Source organism: Marmota marmota, unplaced genomic scaffold, assembly GCF_001458135.2.
Source record: "Marmota marmota marmota unplaced genomic scaffold, marMar, whole genome shotgun sequence".
Lineage (NCBI taxonomy): Eukaryota > Metazoa > Chordata > Mammalia > Rodentia > Sciuridae > Marmota > Marmota marmota.
In genome coordinates, this window is record NW_026000082.1 from 34,509,852 (window position 1) to 34,528,506 (window position 18,655).

An 18,655-nucleotide genomic window follows, 5' to 3' on the forward strand; every position below is an offset into this window, starting at 1 on the left:
AAAAAAAAAAAAAAAAAAAGTGCTTGGGATATAGCCCTGTGGTAGAGCACTAGCATCCCTGGGTTCAACCTCCACTGCTGTAATAACAATGACAAAATATTTAGGAGGGAAACTCCTAGGGTGAAGGAGTACTTGACCTGGAGGAGGAAGATTGGAGGGGTGGATATCAGGGTAAGGCCAGAAGTCCAGTTTGGACTGGGGTCAATATCTCTGCTTTAAATATCTTGGTTTTTATCATAGTAAATGAAAGCACATTATCGTGAGTCTGATTCCTAATTGACTAAGCATCTCCTGAGGGAAGGGACAGTGTTTCTATCATTTCAGTCTCCCCTAGGAATGCAAGGCTTTGGTATGCATTTGAGTGTCAGTAAAAGTTAATAAGGAAGCCTGGCACGGTGGGCACACCTGTAATCTCAGCGGCTCGGGAGGCTAAGGCAGGAGGATCGCAAGTTCAAAGCCAGCCTCAGAAATTTAGCAAGGCCCTAAGCAACTCAGCAAGACCTTGTCTCTAATAAAATATATTTTAAAAAAGAGCTGGGGATGTGGCTCAGTTGTTAAGCACCTCTGGGTTCAATCCCCAGTACTAAAAAAAAAAAAAAAAAAGAAAAGAAAAAGTTAATAAGAAATCAAGTTTATCAATGTATTTACAAGAAAAGCTTCCTTGAAGAAATTTTTTATCCACTAGGCCCCAATCCAAAGAGAAGAGAAACATCAGCTCACCTCTCCTATTCACCCAACCTCAGTTGACATGTACCCTTGCTCCCCAGCACCCCTTGCCCAGGCTGGAGTAGTACCTGGTATGTCAGTCTTCTCTGTCTCTGCAGGTGTTTCCAAGGTGACAGGATGGTTCTGTGGATTTATTTCATTTGTGGTCATCCTACAAAGCAGGTTTGGGGAGCTAGGAGTCTGAGTTCTGGCTGGGGAAATGAGAACTTAACACCAGCTCACCCTTCAGGGGGAGTTCCCAGCAAGGTCAAAGGGCTCTAAGGGACAGTCTTCCATCCCTCCCAAGTCCACACCTGAGAATCTGAGCTTCCTTCATTCCAGCTTCCCCCTTTCTCCCAGGTACCTGGGTAGAGCTGGAAGACTTTAATGGCTCCATTTCCCCACTGTGACTTTCTGTCTTATGGGGGAGGCAGACTACTCCCAGCAGGCACTGAGCAAGTTCTCAGAGGCATTGCAGGTGAGTGAGTCCAAGGTGGGGCCCTGAAGAAGGGGAGGCAGGGGGCTGATTTCTTTCAGAGCATTGCCTAGGCCTCTAGGGCAATTTCCTCCCCTCTGTGGATCTCAGTTTTTTTATCCAAGAAAAGACAACTCTGAGACAAGATGGTACCAGAAAGAAAGAATTAGGGCTCTGGAGGCAAATAGACCTGAGGGTGATTTCAAATTCACCACTTACTCTGCGATCTTGAGCAAGTCCCTTCTGTGTCAGAGCCCTGGTTTCCTATAAAATGGGTGGGGAGGAGCAGGGGCCATAGCTCAAGGCAGAGCCCTTGCCTAGCAAGTGCAAGGCCCTGAGTTCAATCTCCAGAACAGGGGTGGGGTGAGGGTGGGTGGGGTGGTGGCTGGGAATGGGCCAGGAGGCAGGGTGGGGCTGTGGGCGCCATCTGAGGCTCCTGGAGTGTTAACATGCTCTGGTTTGGGAACGGAACTAGGGCAGTCTTCTGTCAGAGAAACAGACTGTTGGGGAGAGATCTGAAAGGGGGAAGTGGTGATGGGGAGGTGCCTCAGGGGAGCCCCCTTTCTTGCCCAGGCACACGAAGTTCCTCCCAGCTCTCCTTGGTACAAATACTTGGCCTGTAAATGGGAGCTGAGAGGAGACAAAGGATGGAGAGAAACTAGGGATTCTGGAGAGGACAAGGCAGGGGGAAGAGTTGGTGACTTTGGAATCACTCATAAGTGCATGTCCCACTGCCGCTGTGACTAGCTGAGTGACAGTGGCAAACAACCTGGCCCCTTATTCCACTAATGTCTTATGGGGTTGGTAAAATCCACCTTGAAGTTGCTTGAGACTTTCTCAGGATAATATCCCTAAGGGTGCCAGGCATGGGGTGGATCCCTACAGTGCCCTCCAGGAAGGGACGGCAGGAAGGGACTCCTTGAGCTTCCACAGCAGGAAGCCTTTTACCACCTGACACCGACCATGACTCAAATGGGAACAGCTGCTCAGAGGTTGTCCCTGGTGCCTGGTGGTATGAATCCTGTTATCAATCCAATCTCAACAGTCACTATGCAGTGTCTGAGGCCACTGCCCACAAGCATGGCATCAACTGGGCCTCTAGCTGAGTTGTGGGTCACCCCTACCACAGGGGGTTCCAATGATGCTCCACTAGGGTGCCCTGCAGTGCCCTTATCTCTCCCGAACAGCTTCCGGACCCTCAACCACCTCCCCACTGCAACCGCCTCTGTTTCCCTGTCCACATTTAAAAATAAATCATTTTAACCCTTTTCAGGCTTTCAGGATTCTTTCAGTTACCGGGTAAAGAGGGCAGAGCAGGAACATAAGTTTCAGCTCCATGGATGGATTTCCTTCCTTATCAGGAAGATGGAAGGGAAACCTCCCAAGGTAAAGAGGTTTCTCTTGAGGTGTGCAAATCAAGAACAGTGGGGCATCTAGCAGAGGGATTGGAAGAGATTCAAAAAGCCACTGAACAAGTCTGGGCTCTCTGGGCCTGCAAATGGATGGTTTTGTGGTAGAAATTGCATAGCTTTCTAACCCTCTCTGTTGTTCATGCTTGTCCCTTGTAAATTGTGTTTCCCACCCCAGTCTGTTATGGGTCAAGTCCTCGCCCTCTGCTGCTCCTTGCCTAACCCATTGAGAGCTCGTTTGAATCCAAGAAGAAGGTACATTTTTTTCTTCCCATGATGAAACAGCACAATGAAACAGTAGCCACTGAGCTAGCATTTTTTGAGCAGTATATTCGCCCAATGCCACAGCATTTCAAGTAGTGGCAGAAGCAAATAGTTAAGAGTTGGACAGTCCTAGGTTTGCACCCTGCTCTGTTATATAGCCCACTGATCTTACACAAGTTATTTAACCCCTCCAAGTCCTCAGTTGCTGATTTCAAGGTTCACTGAGGTTACACAGCTTGTTGTCTCAGTCACTAATTCACACTAGAAAGAGATTCTTAGGGATGTGAGGGTGGGACACTGTTAGAACTCAAAGGGCTGAGGTTTCTAGGGTTCTCTTCAAAGGATGAGTAGAGAAATGTTTAGAGTAGAAGGTGCTTCTCAGGCCTCACTGCCATCTTCTGGATAGAAGTCAAAGATCAATAGGCCTCCATAGCTGATGAAGTCCTGGGAAAAGTAGCACTCAGACAAGAGCTCAGACATCAAGCCCCACTCCAGGGCTGGATTCCGGACACCCACTATTCATCGTGTTTTGCATACCCCCGATGACTTGAGAACCATTAATTCAACAGACATCTGTACAGCAGGGCCTGCAAATCTTGCTTGTTCTCTAGCCTGGGCCTGGGCACACATGAGTGCCTGCAGTGAGCAGTCCATAGAGGTTGGCGTGCACTAGGACTCAAGCTGTTCCGGAAGCGGCCAGTATCAGAACCTCTGGCGGGAGAGAAGGGAAGGGAGAGGCCGCGTCCCCAGCCGCTGGGGAGCGGTGCTGGTGCTGCCCCAGGGCCGAGGGTGGAGCTTTCCTGGTCAGGAAAGGGCTGGGCCCGGCCCACATGTGAGGGCAGGACAGAGTGACGGCAGGCGCTCCCCTGAGAAGTCTGGGTGACAAACACTGCCGGCCTGATTCCCAGGTTTCCCCTGCAACTCTGAGCTGCGGATCACCGAGTACCCCAGATTCTCGGAACTCAATCCCGGATTTCAGATCCTCAGGACCTTGCAAGTCTGAGCTCAGATTTCTCCCTGGACTCCAGATTTCCGGAACAGGACGTCCGACTGATCTCCGGATCCCCGGATCCCGTCGGAGATTCTCGGATCTCGACTGGATTCCCAATCCCGAGATCCCTGGATCCACCGCCCCAGCCTCGTGTCCTGCCCCAGTTTCCCAGGACCCGGCGCGCCGCGCCTGAGCGCCCTCGCATGGCGGGGCAGTGCACCGGGTCCGGGTCCTTGGAGCGAGCGGGCAGTTGCTGGCAGGACCCGCTGGCCGAAGCGCTGAGTCGGAGCCGGCCGCTAGCTACCCCACCAGGCCGGAGCTGCGCTCGGAGCCGGCCTCTCAGCGTGGTCTACGTGCTGACCCGGGAGCCGCGGCCCGGGGTGGAGCTTGGGGCGGGAACCCAGGCGGAGCCGCTGCCGCTCCGTTGCCTGCGCGAGGCTTGCGCGCAGCTCCCAGGGCCACGGCCACCGCCACAGCTGCGCAGCCTGCCCTTCGAGACCTTGGCCCTGGGAGACACGGCCGCGATGGACTCCTTCTACAACGCAGGTGAGCGCGACGCCCGCGAGGCTTAGGGTATTGGGCGGGGAAAGGGGCGGAGCCGGCGAGTCCAGGGCGGGGCCGAGTTGGGGGCGGGGTCTAGGGACGTAAGGTGAACTAAACCTAAAGGATTTGAGGCGGTGCTATGGAAGTTGTGGAATTTAGGGGCTCTGGAGACCCTAAATTGGATTTAGGGATCCATCCCCTGTTCCAGGGTTGGGGTTGGCGCTTAAGAACCCTTTAGTAGGGGCCGTGCCTAGCGAGCGGGGCGGGGCTAGGGCGGGGCTGAGAGGCTGGGGCGAGGCTGGGGGCCGGGCGGCGGTTCTGCGGCGCGTGGGCGGCTGGAGACTTGCTTCGGGAGTTGTAAGTGCCAAGCTCTCGAGGGCGAATCCAGGGAGGGGAACTTGGACTAGGGCTCCTCGTGCGGGGCCGGAATTTAGAGGTCGTAGCATTACTACTTCCAAGGATCGGGGTAAAGAGCAGAAAAGGAAAGCGAAGGGACCCATCAGGACTGGACTCTGGGCGAGGGGGCTTAGTTTCAAGACAACGCAACGAAGAGAGAATGGGAGGGACAGGGACAGTCTGGGGCGGGGCCAGAGGCTGCAATTCTACCGCCTACCCGGATGCCGGGTCTCCTATCGTTATTTGTTCATCCAAGAGTCCGGGAACCGTGCTTCCTGGACGTCCATGAAATTGCAGCCCAAATAACTAAAAAGATTAAGAGAAATTGCAGCCTAAAAACAAATACTGACCTGACCTTGAAGACACAAAGACACACAGTCATGGATAGACTCACAAATCGCATCCATGTTGACTCAGAAGGGCCCCTGCAAACTTGTCATTCAAAGACACAGTAAGCTACACATATACACATACAGGCACAGCTTTGTCTACTTAGGCCAATGGTGCAGACTGCTTTCAAGAGGCTAGGTTGAGGATCAGGGATGGGACTTCTGTGTTTGTACAGCTCCTGCTTCCCACACAGCCTGGAACAGGCTCTGAGGTGGAGCACAGCCTGGCCCCCTTCTCTGGGCAGTGATTGCAGGCTCTGAGCAGTGGGGTGAGTGTCGTACCTAGTGAGCCCTCAGAAGCACCACAGTTATCAGTACTGTGTATGCAGTAGGGAGGCCATAAACGGGAGAAACAGGCCCAGAGCAGAACTGGACCTGACTGGGGTCCCTCAGCAAGGCAAGTCCAGCTGGAGTGCATCCCAGGCTACTTCCCCACCAAGCTGGGCTTCAAGACTTAGAGCCTGCACCTCTGTGCCCACAGACGTGGTGGTCCTGGAGGTGAGCAACTCCCTGGCACAGCCCTCCCTATTCTACCACCTTGGTGTGCGTGAGAGCTTCAGCATGACCAACAATGTGCTCCTCTGCTCTCAGGCCGAGCTCCCTGACCTGCAGGCCCTCAGAGTAGGTGGCCCGTGGCTGGTGGGGCAGGTGCAAGGTTGGGGTGAGGCCTTCCTAGAATACTAATATTTGTCTGCCTTCTGCAGGAGGATGTTTTCCAGAAGAATTCGGTGAGAAGAACCATTCTTCATTCTGATGTACCCTTTAACCTCTGACCCCCACTGGTCTTCCTGGCCTCCTCAGTTACCTCTGACCTCCCTAAAGTCCCTTGACATCCATGTGACCCTGTGTTCCCTATGGCCTCCTTTCATGAAGTGTGCCCCTTTCCTGCTATTCCATTCCTCACTGGTACTGATCTCTGACCCCTTCCTGTCTCTCTCTAACACTGTGCTGACCTCTGACCTCCACTGATTTCTGTCTCCTTTCCACCAGGATTGTGCTGGTAGCTACACACTGATCCCCTACGTGGTGACAGCCACTGGTCGGGTGCTATGTGGTGATGTGGGCCTTCTGAGGGGCCTGGCTGATGGGTTGGTTCAGGTTGGGGTGGGCACTGAGGCCCTGCTCACTCCCCTGGTATGCCGGCTTGCTCGCCTGCTGGAGGCCACTCCTACAGACTCCTGGTATGGGGCCTTCTCAGAGGGTACACCAGGAAGCGGCTGGTGAGGGTACAATGGGCTGTGGCTGAGGGACAGGCCCACCATTCTTTCTCCCTCCCTCCCCTGGCCTGGACATCAGTGGCTATTTCCGGGAGACCATTCGGCAGAATATCCGGCAGGCTCGGGAGAGATTCAGTGGGCAGCAGCTGCGGCAAGAGCTGGCTCGTCTGCAGCGGAGACTGGACAGTGTGGAGTTGCTGAGCCCTGACATCATCATGAACCTGCTGCTTTCCTACCGTGATGTGCAGGTGTGAGGTGTTCTGAGGGGCAGTCAGTCAGCTGAGGGGCATTTGTGCTCAGACAAACCCAAGTTCAATTCCTGTCTGTGCTTCTGGTTCACTGGTGGCTTTAAGCAAACTCTCTAACCTCTCTGAGCCTCAGTTTTCTTGTTTGTGAAATGATATCACTGACTCTCAGGGCAGTTGTTAAGTTTGGGGACACAAAGCATGGAGCACACAGTGGACTTTCCACGTGAGGTCCAATCTTCATACCTGCTGGGCTTGAGGGTGGTGTTCAGAGGGTAGGAGTGGGATGTCAGCTGTGGGACAGGATCCTTGCTCAGAGTTTTCCTCAAGGGCTGGGGGCTCCTTATTCTGGTGCTTACTGTTCTCTTACACAGGACTACTCAGCCATCATCGAGCTGGTGGAGACCCTACAGGCCTTGCCCACCTGCGATGTGGCTGAGCAACACAATGTCTGCTTCCACTACACATTTGCCCTCAACCGGTGAGTGGTGGATCAGGGCTTGGGTCAGAGCCACATGATGGTTTCTGTGGCCTGGATCTCTGCTTGTAAAGACGAGATCATTGCTGGCTGGGACCACTGGTCTTCAGGGAATTTGCTGACCAGCCAAGAGGTCCTTGTTGTTCTAGTTACTGCAGCCTGGTTACAGCTATCCAAGGTCACTGCTCCTTAGAGCCATTATATCTAGGAATCACTTCCACCCGGGTTCACTACTTCTTGAGAGGTCAGTGCTGACCAGGGTCAGTGCCATTTGGTGGTCTTGTGTTGTCAGGGTCCTGAAAGGGTCCCTGCTCTTAAGATTTAGGATCCCTGGACAGAGTGCATCAGGGTCATCAGACAGGACCTCAGACCATCTTCCCTCACCCTTAGGAGGAACAGGCCTGGGGACAGGGAGAAAGCTCTGAATGTGTTGCTGCCACTGGTTCAGTGTGAGGGCTCTGTGGCACCTGATCTGTACTGCATGTGTGGCCGTGTCTACAAGGACATGTTCTTCAGCTCTGGCTTTCAGGATGCTGGGTACCGGGAGCAGGCCTATCACTGGTAAGGGGTACAAGAGAGTGGACGGAGAACTGAGCTTGCAGGGTGAGGGACAGTGCTGTGGGCATCTGACTAGCCCTGTGGCCCCCCACCCTGCCTCAGGTATCGCAAAGCCTTTGATGTGGAACCCAGCTTGCACTCCGGCATCAATGCTGCTGTGCTCCTCATTGCAGCTGGGAAGCACTTTGAGGACTCTGAGGAACTGCAGCTGATAGGTGAAGTCCACCATCCACACAGCAGTGCCCAGAGAGACCTGAGGACAGGGCAGGGAGAGAGTCCAGGGCAGAAGCTAGGGCTGAGTTAATACCTTTTTGGTACCATTACCCATACCTGCATCCTCAAACCTGCCCTGGACCCTCAGGAGTCCTTGAGTCCCTTGATCCCACAACTGTTCCCAAGTTCATATTTGTGTTTACACACTGAATTCCACATTTACTTGTGTCCAACCCCTTACCTGCACCCGAGATCCCACCTGAGATCTTGCCACGCCTACTATTTTACCCATACCTATGTCCTTGGCTGCACACATGCCCATATGAATAGTGTGGCACACATTTGGGCCTTACCCACACCTACTCCCACATTTAATGAAGCCTATGCCCTTTCCCCCCAGGCATGAAGCTGGGCTGCCTGCTGGCCCGCAAAGGCTGTGTGGAGAAGATGCAGTATTACTGGGACGTAGGTTTCTACCTGGGAGCCCAGATCCTTACAAATGACCCCATCCAGGTGGTGCTGGCTGCAGAGCAGCTGTATAAGCTCAATGCCCCCATATGGTAGGTGACCCCTTCTACATTCCTGAGTTGTCATCTCCTGTACCCATGTCCATTGGCACTATAGCCTGAGTTCCAGAATATGACCCCAACCACTTTCAGGCCAGTGGCATTGGCATCTAGTGTCCATGTTCTGGCTACATTCAAGTCACTTTACTGTTCCTGGTGGTGCTGGTGTGATGGCTGGTCTGAACTGAGGACAAGGCTGTACCTGCAGGTACCTGGTGTCAGTGATGGAAACTTTCCTGCTCTACCAGCACTTCAGACCCACACCAGAGCCCTCTGGAGGACCCCTGTGTCGAGCACACTTCTGGCTCCACTTCTTGCTACAGTCCTGCCAGCCATTCACGACAGCCTTTCCCAAGGGGGACCAGTGTTTGGTGAGGCCTTTGGGAATGGGGGAATTGGGAGAGGATCAAACCCATTCTGATGGGACCCCTCAATTCCACTGCCTGCAGGTGCTGGTCCTGGAGATGAATAAAGTCCTGCTGCCGGCAAGACTTGAGTTTCAGGGTATGGACCCTGTCAGGGCAGTGACCCTAAGACTGCTGGAGCCTGAGACCCAGGTGAACCCGCGTTTGAGTCCCTTTTCTAATGCTATGTACCCTTTTCCTGGAGCTCTTCTCCGGTCTCCAGACTCCTCTCCTGACCCAGCACCTCCCATTACACCCCTCTTTTTTTCTTGCAGGACAACCCCTCTAGCTGGACCTTCCCAGTGGCCTCCATCTGCGGAGTCAGGTGAGGAGCTGGTGCGGCGGGCTGGCTCTGGCGTTCCAGGGCAGCGGGGCGCTCACAGGCCTCTCCGTCCTTTCTCAGCGCCTCCAAGCGGGACGAGCGCTGCTGCTTCCTCTGTGCTCTTCCTCCGGCTCAGGACGTCCAGTTGTGCTTCCCCAGCGTAGGGCACTGCCAGTGGTGCGCTCAGCCTCTCGGGTCGGGTCGGGATATTCTAGAACCGGAATGCCCGAGGGAGTGAGGGAAAGGAAGAGAGGATGTCCCCCAGGGACTCCCGGTAGAGGAGGGGACAATTCCTACCTGTCTGACCTTCCGCGCCTTCAGGTTCTGCGGCCTGATCCAGTCTTTGGCAACGAATCCAGATTCCACGGCGCCCGCGGAGGAGGCGGCGGGTGTAGGGGAGGTGCTGGAGGTGAGGACGTGGGACTGGGGACTTGAGGAGGGCGAAGGGCTGCAGGCTCTAGTGAACCCCGGTCACCCCACACTCTGCAGTTTGATTATGAATACACGGAGACTGGCGAACGGTTAGTGCTGGGCAAAGGCACTTATGGTGTAGTGTACGCAGGCCGCGATCGGCACACGAGGGTACGCATCGCTATCAAGGAGATCCCCGAGCGGGACAGCAGGTACTGTGTGTCCGGCGGTGGGGACCAGCTAAGGAATGGCAAGGGCAGGCGTGGGCAGGCCGAGCAGACACCTACCTAGTGGTCCACGCTGAATGCTCCATGAGCCCTGAAAGGGCGGGCTGCAGCCTGGGGCCGGGCTGAGTAGGTACCAAAGGGGCTAAGTTCTGGGGGGCGCGTCTATGGGCAGGGCCAGGTGGGTGGGGAATGTTGGAGGGGGGTTGTGGGAGGGGCTGGTCCTGGGGGCGTGGTCTGGTGGTGCACTCTAGGGTGAGCGTCTCTGCCCAAATCTATCCCATCCCTCTCTTCTCTGCCTCCCCCCAGGTTTTCTCAGCCTCTGCATGAAGAAATCGCTCTTCACAAACGCCTGCGCCACAAGAATATCGTGCGTTATCTGGGTTCAGCCAGCCAGGGTGGCTACCTCAAAATCTTCATGGAGGCAGTGCCTGGAGGTACCTACCCTGCGTGGGATGAAAGTGAAACTTGAAGTGTGGGTTATGGAAATGGAGCAAGGCAGGGGTGGAGAACCCTAGGAGGAAATGAACCTTAGTGTGTGTGGGTAGTGTCGCCAAGAATTCGCTGATGGAGTAGTGTTGGGTGATGGAGTCCGGGCCTTGGGCAAAGAGATGTGGGTGGGTAGCCATTGTTGTTACCCACTTATTTGCCCAGGCAGCCTCTCCTCCTTGCTGAGGTCAGTATGGGGACCCCTGAAGGACAATGAGAGTACTATCAGTTTCTACACCCGCCAGATCTTGCAGGGACTCAGCTATCTGCATGACAATCGGATTGTGCACCGAGACATCAAGGTCAGCCCTGTGGCTGCCCACTTGGTCTACTGGGGTTGGGGAAACATGGTCCCAGAGGCTGGAGGTTTGAATACAAAGTGGGCCGAACATTTGCAAAGGGTGGAATTAGTTATGGAGGTTCCTTAAAGAAAGAAGAGCCTCAGATCTCCTGATCTGAGAGGAGAAGTTCACATCTCCCAGGGGGGCCTATAAATGGTGTGGGCATTGGGAAGAGGTTGATAGATCCTAGGCCAGGCTGGGATCTCCAGGAAATGGGGGTCCTAGGATGAAGGTCCAATTCTGTCAGGGCCCAGTTCAGGTAGGCACTAAGCACAATGTCTACACCAATCAGGGGGACAATGTGCTCATCAACACCTTCAGTGGTCTGCTCAAAATTTCTGACTTTGGTACCTCCAAACGACTGGCGGGCATCACACCCTGCACTGAGACCTTCACAGGTAACAAGGGTGTGGGGTGATGAGTTGGGATGAAGAAGAACTCTTGGAGCCTTCTAGGGAACATGGTTTCTCTTGGGCTTGGAGTTAGAGTTCTAATGGGGGATGCAATTTAGGACAGGCATTGGGCCAGTGGTGAGGTGAGAATCTAGAAATGGAGTTTGGATAACTGATTAAATTGGGCTTAGCCACTTAAAATGTAGTCCTGGAGTATCAGTTCAGGCCAAGGTGGGTGTTGGGGGTCAAAGTAGGTGGTAGGGTTCAGGGGGATGGAGTGCATGATGAAACTCTCCTGTGGGTGATGAAGTCCAAGATGATGAAGCCTTGTGTGAAAATTGGAAGCTTTGGTAGGTTGGCTGATGGAACTCAGCATAGATGTTTGATGATCGAGGTAGGTGATGGGAACTATTTTGGAGGATGGGTTCGGCCTAGGTGCAGGTGGTCAGAGGGTGCTGGAGTCCCCCCATCCCTGTGATAATGCTTGGATGAGCATTGGTGCTCATGCTCCTATCCTAGGAACCCTGCAGTATATGGCCCCAGAAATCATTGACCAGGGCCCACGAGGATATGGGAAGGCAGCTGACATCTGGTCGTTGGGCTGCACTGTAATTGAGATGGCCACAGGTCGCCCACCCTTCCATGAACTAGGGAGCCCACAGGCTGCCATGTTTCAGGTGAGCCCCCCTTGGGGCCTGGCCATGGAGTTTGGGTGGAACTGGTCCTTGAACACCTTTAATCTTAACTCTTGTTTGTTCTCCCTAACTCCTGCTAGGTGGGCATGTACAAGGTACACCCGCCAATGCCCAGTTCTCTGTCAGCTGAGGCCCAAGCCTTCCTCCTCAGAACATTTGAGCCAGACCCCCATCTCCGAGCCAGTGCTCAAGCACTGCTTGGGGATCCCTTCCTGCAGCCTGGGAAGAGGAGCCGCAGCCCTGCCTCCCCCCATCATGCTCCTCGGCCCTCAGGTATTGTGGGTGTTGAGGGAGTGAGCATACTGGAGGGTCCTGGAGCTGTGAAGGTGAGAGGGCTGACAGCTTGTCCCTCCTTTAGATGCCCCTGCAGCCAGTCCCATTCCTTTGGCTGACCCCACCACTCAGTCCCAGACATTCCCGCAGCCTCAGGCACCCTCTCAGCACCCACCCAGCCCCCCAAAACGCTGTCTCAGTTATGGGGACACCAGCCAGCTCCGGTAAGAATCTACCATCCTGGTCCTAGAGTGGGTTCTGGTTTCCTTCACCTGGGTTTGTCATTCTACTCCCTCTAGAAAATGCCCTCCTTGGGCTTTTGGCCTGGATACCTTGACCACTTGCATGGTATCTGGTGCCCATCTGTGCCCTGTCCGATGTTCTAACTTGTGATTCCCCTACTCCTGCCCCAGCTCCGGGTTTTTCTCTTGTTATCTGTCCCTGAGAGGTAGGCATAAAAGTAAAAGAGCCAGGATTCAAACCTGGAGGATGGATGGTGTTGTCCACCCTCCATCAGCTGCTCTCCATTGCGCCCAGGGTACCGGAGGAGCCTGGGGTCGAGGAGCCTACGTCCCCGGAAGAGAGTTCAGGGCTGAGCCTGCTACATCAGGAGAGCAAGCGCCGAGCCATGCTGGCCGAGGTGGTGGAACAGGAGCTGCCAACGCTCGCCGAGAATCTGTGCCTGGAGCAGGAACAGGTGGGCGGCCCGCCCCAGCGACCCCTGGTGGTGGTGCATGGACAGGACTGCTGCTAGCCTCTCCCTCACCCCCAGAATCTCTTTAGCTGGAGTGGGACCCGCGGACCGACCCCTTGCTCCCTCTCAGGGTTCCCGACTGAGCAGGAATCATGTGGAACATCTGCTCCGCTGCCTGGGGGCACACATCCATACTCCCAATCGTCGGCAGCTGGCCCAGGAGCTGCGGACACTGCAAGCGCTTCTGCGGGCGCAGGGCCTTGGGTCTACACTTCTGAATGCACCGCTCTTCGCCTTTCCAGATGCGGTGAGGGGGCTTCCTTGCAGTTAGGGCTGTCCAATAATAGGTAATGAGCTCCCTGTGTTAGGTAATTGAAAGGGCTTGATGTTCCAGGATTCTAAGTCTCTTCCGTGGAAGGGCTGTCTGCCCAGCCCTGCTTCCCAGCCCATCCCTTGACATCAAGCCCTCCCACCTCACTTGCCTAGAGTTTCTAGGCCGTTCCAACTCAAGCTCCAGCTCCAGTTGAGGCTCAGCTGTCTCAGTTGCGCCCTCCCTCCCTCTCCAGGTGAAGCAGATCCTCCGCAGGCGCCAGATCCGCCCACACTGGATGTTCGTGCTGGACTCACTGCTCAGCCGCGCTGTGCGGGCAGCCTTGGCGGTGCTGGACCCTGGTAGGAGTGGGCTGGAGCCTGCCAGCCTGCAGGCGAGGGTGTGACCCTTGGAGGCGTGGCAAATACATAATAAGGCTGGTAGGGACAAGGCTTAGGGAGGTGGGAAGGAACCTGTCCAGGAGTGCATAATGGACATCTCCCAGACTGGCCTCACTTGGTCACTATCCAGAGCTGGGTGCTCTCCCTTAATTCCCCTGCCGTCGGATCTGGGGGTCCTAAAGGGGTGACTTTCTACTGCTTGAGCTCACCCCACTCGGATTGGCAGAGATAGAAAAGAAGGAGGGCTCACCGAGGTCAGAGGAATTGAGTAAAGAAGGGGAGTCTCAGCAGAAGCAACAAGAATCTCCTGTCTTGCGGAGTAGCAGACTCACAGAAGGAGAGCAAGACCCGCCTCCTCTGATAGTTCAGCTGGGCCTCTTGCGGGCAGAGACTGACAGGTAAGTCCCCTTGGAAGGGCACGTAGAATCTATGTCAGCTTCAACCCACTTGCCATTCCATTCTGCTCTTCTGCCCTCCACAGACTTCGAGAGGTCCTGGCAGAGAAGGAACGGGAGTGCCAGGCCCTGATATACCAGACTCTACACCAGATGAATGCAGAGGCCAGGACCTATGCCCTGGTCTCAGAGCCCCAAGGTGAATGGACCTGGCTGGAGGACACTACTGGTGGGTGTGAGGAAGCCTTTAGCAGGAGGCTCATCATCTCACCTGACTTCTTGACAGATGCCCTCCCAAAGGACCAGGGCTTGGTGCAGTGGTTACAGGGGCTAAAGGTGGATTCAGGCACCATCCAAATGGTGAGGGAACATGCTGATTATCCCTGACCCCCACAACCAGTAGTCCATCTCTTCTCACTTTTCCCTCTTCTTAAGGCTGGAAGTGTTTTCCTTCCATTGTATATATGATGGGGAAAATGAGGGCCAGAAAGGGGTATGATCCACCTTAGCATTTTGATAGAACAATCTAGTACCTAGATCTCTGGACATATCTTCCTATAGTTTTATCTCTCCATATTTCTTTGGGTCTTTGTCCACAAACAGCTGCTGAACCACAGTTTCACCCTCCGTGCCCTGCTCACCTGTGCCACTCGAGATGACCTCCTCTATACCGGCATCAGGTACATCCTGGGCCCTCCAGGGGTGAACAACACACATGGCCTTATGCTGGCCAGATCCTGATCCCTACCTGTAGTCCTAAGTTCCTCCCTGAGAATCACAGGGGTTCCAGGGGTCCCTGGGGACAGAGGGAGCATTGGGCAAATAGTGGGTACCAGAGAGAGCTGGGGCCTTCTTCTGACTGAGCCATATTGAGCCTGCTGTCCCCAGGGGAGGGATGGTATGCCGCATCTGGAGAGGCATCTTGGCACAGCGAGCAGGATCTGCATCAGTTACCCCTGGACCCCGGGAGGCTGAATGAAGGCATCAGAGGCAGAAAAGACCCATGGACAGATGGACAGAGAAGACTTGAGCAGCCTCTGACATACCTGTGCAGGACCAGAAGCAAGAGCAGAAGACCAGGCAAATGGGGCAGGGTAGTGCCCAGATCTAGCACTGGTGGGGGGAACCAACTACAGAGGCATCCAAGCACAAGCACAACCAAAGACTATTAAACAGAACACTTTCATACCCTTGTCTCGGCAACTTCGGAGGTGTATGGTGGGTGTCCTGGGAGCAGCCCCTCGAAGTCTTTGTGTTTGAATCTGAGGTTCCTTAATCTCACCCCTTTCATCTACCTGGATCTTTTCTGCTAACACCTTATTACTGTAACCACCCCTCACCAGCAGACATCAGCCCCGATTGTCCTTAAAACAGACTTTATTAATAGACTCTAACCAAGGGTGGGCTCTGAGAGGGGAGTCCAGAGAGAGGGATTTGATAGGGCTATGCCCTGGGGACCAGGTTGGTTCTGAGGGGTAGAAGGCCATCCACCCATTCACATGGCCGCTCCAGGAGTGTCTGCCACAGCTGCTTCTCCTCAGGTGTGGAATCCATCCAGGGTACCTGGAGCCCATAGCTGCTACCTAAATGTTCCAGGGCAAGAGTGAAAGGCATGGTCACCTTAGACATCTCATGTCCCAAGAAACACTTGTCTGGTCCCAAATTATGCAAAGTACCTAGTCACCAGGAAAGGGCAGAAAAGTGCCCAAGGCCAAGCATTGAACCCCTGCTTCCCAATTTGGCTCCCCTTAGGGCCCTGCTCTACTTACCAGTACCCAGGCTGAGGCGTGTCCCCCCCAGCTGGCGATTAGTCAGGGCCCCGTGGTCCCAGAGGGAAAGCTCAGCACAGGCCTGGCGCAGGTCAGCAGGCCCAAAGCCATCGTAAACCATGGTGTGGTTGAATACTGGACTGAGGCTGCGTCGAACCACCCTTGTTCGCTGGCGGCTGGCCCGGCTGTCATCAGGTAGCACTGAGCTGTGGGGGAAGTGGGCTGGCATCAGGTCACCAACCCCTCACACTCCTTAGAGACAACCAATCATGGAGTTGTACCTATTCTCCTTCACATATGTCCATGTCCCCTGGCTCCTGCTTGAGACCTGCCCTCCAAGCCTGCGCTGCCCTGGGACCGTCTTTGCACCAGGTCTCCTGCCTTTAAGTTTATAACTTCTGTTCACAGGATCCCAGAGTGGTCTCTGAAATGCAATTCTGCTACTCCTTGGCTCAGTGACCTTCACTGGCTCCCTGTTGATCCCTCCACCACCCCCACCAAATTAGTTTGAAATTTTTCAAATCCTTGGAGCCCTTTCTGCAAAATAAAATATTGCTTGTAACAATTGAAAAAAAAATAGAATGAGCTGGGAGACTCAGAATCTGATGAACCTACCTCCATTTCACTCTCTGAAGGTGGGACAGCACCTAGAAGGCCCCTAGAGATCCCCCAGAATACTTTGAGAACCACTGAACTACAATTCAGGACCAAGCCCCACAGCGAGGCCTTCCAAGTTCTCCATGAGGTGCCCCAGTAGCCTCGGCTTAGCTCCCCAGTCAGCTCTGAAGGCAACAGTCACCCTGAAATGCAGCTCCTCAGGCATCTTCAACTTTCCTGGCCTTTGCTCCAGCCGTCCCCTTCACCCCTGCTCGGTGATCACAACCGAGGCTGACTGATCAGGGGTTGAAGGTAGAGGCTGATCCGAGGTTGGAGCCAAAGTGAAGCAGCGAAGTCCAAGTCGCAGTGCCGCTCACCATTGAATGTACGTATCCAGGGATCCTGAGCGCAGCGGGATGAGGTCCTGAGCTTCCTTCACCCAGAAGTGCAGCTCCCCGCTCTCAGGCAGTCCCGCGCCTGCGGAAGGGCTCGGCTCAGGCCACCTCCTCATGGCTCAGGGATCTCCCGCCTCCCAGGCTGGTCCAGCTTGGCCTCTCCTGGGGCGGTCACTCACCCTCAGAGCCGGCAGGGACGTACTTGAGGGATAGGGAGAGCAGCCCGCGGCTGGGAAGGTCATCGGGAGAGGGGGGCACCTGCAAGAGTCAGAGGGGGTGTGGGGGAGTGGGGCCAGGGGAAAGAGATGAAGGAATGACGTCTCCAGACACTGAGAGAGTGGGGTTAGCCGGGGCCAGGCGATAGGGGCGGGGCTTCTACGAGGGGCTGGAGGGTTGCAAACACCCGACCCCCCTTGCGAAGGGGCGTGGCCCGCCTGCCCTGCCCGTGGCGGTTAGGGTGTCTGTCGGAAGGGAGGCTCTGTATGAGGCCAGGGCTGAGGGGACGGGGGCGGGAGGGGGGTAGTCCGTGGGGTAACGTGAGCTCTGTGCCGCGGGTCTCCCCGCGCAGGCCTGGCTTACTCGGGGTTGCAGGGGGAGCCAGGTAGGCTCCGAGTCCCAGTTCCACGTGTCCAAGGGCACTTCGACTTCGCCCAGGAAGATGTTGCGACCCAGGCTTTCCCGGTGCCACACCGACAGGCTCAGGACGCGGCCCGAGAGCTCGGCCTGCGGGATGGAGTACTGGGGACAGGAGTGCGCTTTAGTGGAGCCCCGCGGGCGGCCCGGCATCGGCACCGGTGTTGCAGGAGTGTTGACTAAGCTGGATCTACCATGCTTTATACAGGGTGGAGCTCTGAGGAGCCCCGAGGGCACTGTGGGAGTCTGGACTAGCCCTAGGCCCAGCACAAACGGACACTCTGGGGAATGCGGTTTCCCTGCCGTTCCTCTCGCAGAATGGAGGAGTGGAGAGACCCGCAAGGTCGAAACTGGCAGGCCCTGCCATCCTGCCCGCAGGAAGGGGCACCCTGTTCATTAGTGGCACCCTCGTGGCAGCCTCACCCGGAGAGTCTCGTTGAAGACCGGGTTCAGATTCCTCTTCTTCACCGCGGTCTTGCGCTTGCTCTGTTTATCTGGGAGGAGGTAGCTTTTGACGTAGCTGGGGTGAGGGAGGCGAGAGCCAGAGGTAAGCAAGGGCCCTCCAGGGCCTCTACCCTGCTTTGGCGGCTTCCCCAGCCACCACCTGGGACACAGCACTTGTGTGCCTGGCCTCTTGCTGATTTATAGAAATGATCTCAGTCCTTATGCCTCCCCCCTAATGGTCGTTCCCGTTTTGAATTTGAGTAAACCGAGACCAAGGACAGTTGATGGTGGGCTGAGCTGTGAGAGCGGCCCCTTGGAGCACCAGCCCTGTCCGGGGTACCCCGCCGCCCCATTCCCCACCTGGGGGGGCCGGTCACTCACGGGTCGGAGCGGCCGCGCCGGGCGGCAGCCAGGCCCTGACATTGGATCACGTGCACGCGCAGCTCGGAGGCACTGGGTTCGAAGTGCAGCGCGAAGTGCACAGAGCCGCGCACCTGCACCTGCACCGCGCCCGCCTCCACCTCCCCCGATAGGCTCATCTGGCTGCTGCTCAGCTGTGGAAGGGGTGAGTGTCAGCGACCGGGCCCGCGTCGGGGCTGGGGCAGCGCAGGGGGTTCATACTCGGGGCATGGAGCGGGAAGCGAGGGAAGAGGGGAAAGTCACCTCCGGGTGGCTTGCTGCGGGCTGGGGCGTCAGGTCCCGGGGTGAGGGAGGGTCAGGCAGGGGCTAGCTCGGGATATGAGTGGGGGAGAGGCACCCCAGGCCCTCCCCCTCACCGTGGAGGAGCTGAGGCTGGACACAGAGGAGCTGCTGCTGAGCATGCGGTCGAGTGAGGGGCCGCGCCCCGGATCCTCCTCCCCGTTCTGCAGGATCTCGGATGCCATCTCGGTCTGGAGAGGGGTGAAGTGACCCGGGCGCCCCCTTCTTCCCCGCGCCTCCCTCGCCAGGGCGGGGTCTCCGACGGCTCGCTGCCCGGGGCAGGAGCACTGCCAGCCCGGAGTCCGCTCCGGGTCTTGA

The 18,655-nt window shown here is 55.8% G+C and overlaps 2 protein-coding genes across 18 annotated transcripts in view; one reads left to right on the forward strand and one right to left on the reverse strand.

Moving 5' to 3' along the window:
• Nucleotides 1-3,679: 3,679 nt before the first annotated feature.
• On the forward strand, nt 3,680-14,988 carry Map3k6 (mitogen-activated protein kinase kinase kinase 6). 11 transcript variants are annotated; one of them, XM_048816030.1, is made up of 30 exons: nt 3,680-4,390; nt 5,654-5,670; nt 5,764-5,793; nt 5,877-5,900; nt 6,163-6,353; nt 6,469-6,637; nt 7,009-7,115; nt 7,503-7,673; nt 7,773-7,885; nt 8,284-8,443; nt 8,658-8,820; nt 8,899-9,006; nt 9,129-9,178; nt 9,257-9,352; nt 9,497-9,584; nt 9,665-9,798; nt 10,120-10,247; nt 10,465-10,601; nt 10,933-11,038; nt 11,552-11,709; nt 11,808-12,000; nt 12,086-12,224; nt 12,538-12,697; nt 12,825-13,001; nt 13,261-13,366; nt 13,632-13,803; nt 13,887-13,999; nt 14,087-14,160; nt 14,404-14,480; nt 14,689-14,988. In XM_048816030.1, exons 1-30 carry the CDS (start codon nt 4,048-4,050, stop codon nt 14,777-14,779), a joined length of 3,795 nt encoding a protein of 1,264 aa, XP_048671987.1. In that variant the 5' UTR covers nt 3,680-4,047; the 3' UTR covers nt 14,780-14,988. The 11 variants fall into 11 exon arrangements, 10 of the variants coding, with proteins under 10 accessions (XP_048671987.1, XP_048671986.1, XP_048671988.1 ...); XM_048816032.1 differs by adding an exon at nt 5,349-5,441 and having other exon boundaries at nt 4,283-4,390; nt 5,654-5,793; XM_048816029.1 differs by having other exon boundaries at nt 5,654-5,793; nt 12,773-13,001; nt 13,729-13,803.
• Nucleotides 14,989-15,159: 171 nt separating this feature from the next.
• Nucleotides 15,160-18,655, reverse strand: part of Sytl1 (synaptotagmin like 1) — an 8,713-nt gene continuing 5,217 nt past the window's right edge. For 3 of the 7 annotated variants that reach the window (XM_048816038.1, XM_015484767.2, XM_048816037.1), the window contains 8 exons: nt 18,415-18,528; nt 18,020-18,192; nt 17,618-17,714; nt 17,141-17,299; nt 16,741-16,819; nt 16,544-16,643; nt 15,570-15,775; nt 15,160-15,383 (listed from right to left, as the gene is read on the reverse strand). In XM_048816038.1, the coding sequence (XP_048671995.1) occupies nt 15,244-15,383; nt 15,570-15,775; nt 16,544-16,643; nt 16,741-16,819; nt 17,141-17,299; nt 17,618-17,714; nt 18,020-18,192; nt 18,415-18,528 (1,068 nt within the window). In that variant the 3' untranslated portion in view covers nt 15,160-15,243. Of the gene's footprint in view, nt 15,384-15,569; nt 15,776-16,184; nt 16,644-16,740; nt 16,820-17,140; nt 17,300-17,617; nt 17,715-18,019; nt 18,193-18,414; nt 18,529-18,655 lie in introns of those variants that run through there. The other 4 variants (XM_048816039.1, XR_007352150.1, XR_007352148.1 and 1 more) reach the window with 4 other exon arrangements.

Excerpts from the sequence above, each read along its gene's own strand:
- Map3k6 (XM_015485431.2), top strand. The coding sequence starts at position 4,048 with ATGGCGGGGCAGTGCACCGGGTCCGGGTCCTTGGAGCGAGCGGGCAGT. Across the intron at positions 11,039-11,551 it reads CTGCACTGAGACCTTCACAG|GAACCCTGCAGTATATGGCC; the intron begins GTAACAAGGGTG and ends CTCCTATCCTAG. Across the intron at positions 12,698-12,824 it reads TGTGCCTGGAGCAGGAACAG|GGTTCCCGACTGAGCAGGAA; the intron begins GTGGGCGGCCCG and ends GCTCCCTCTCAG.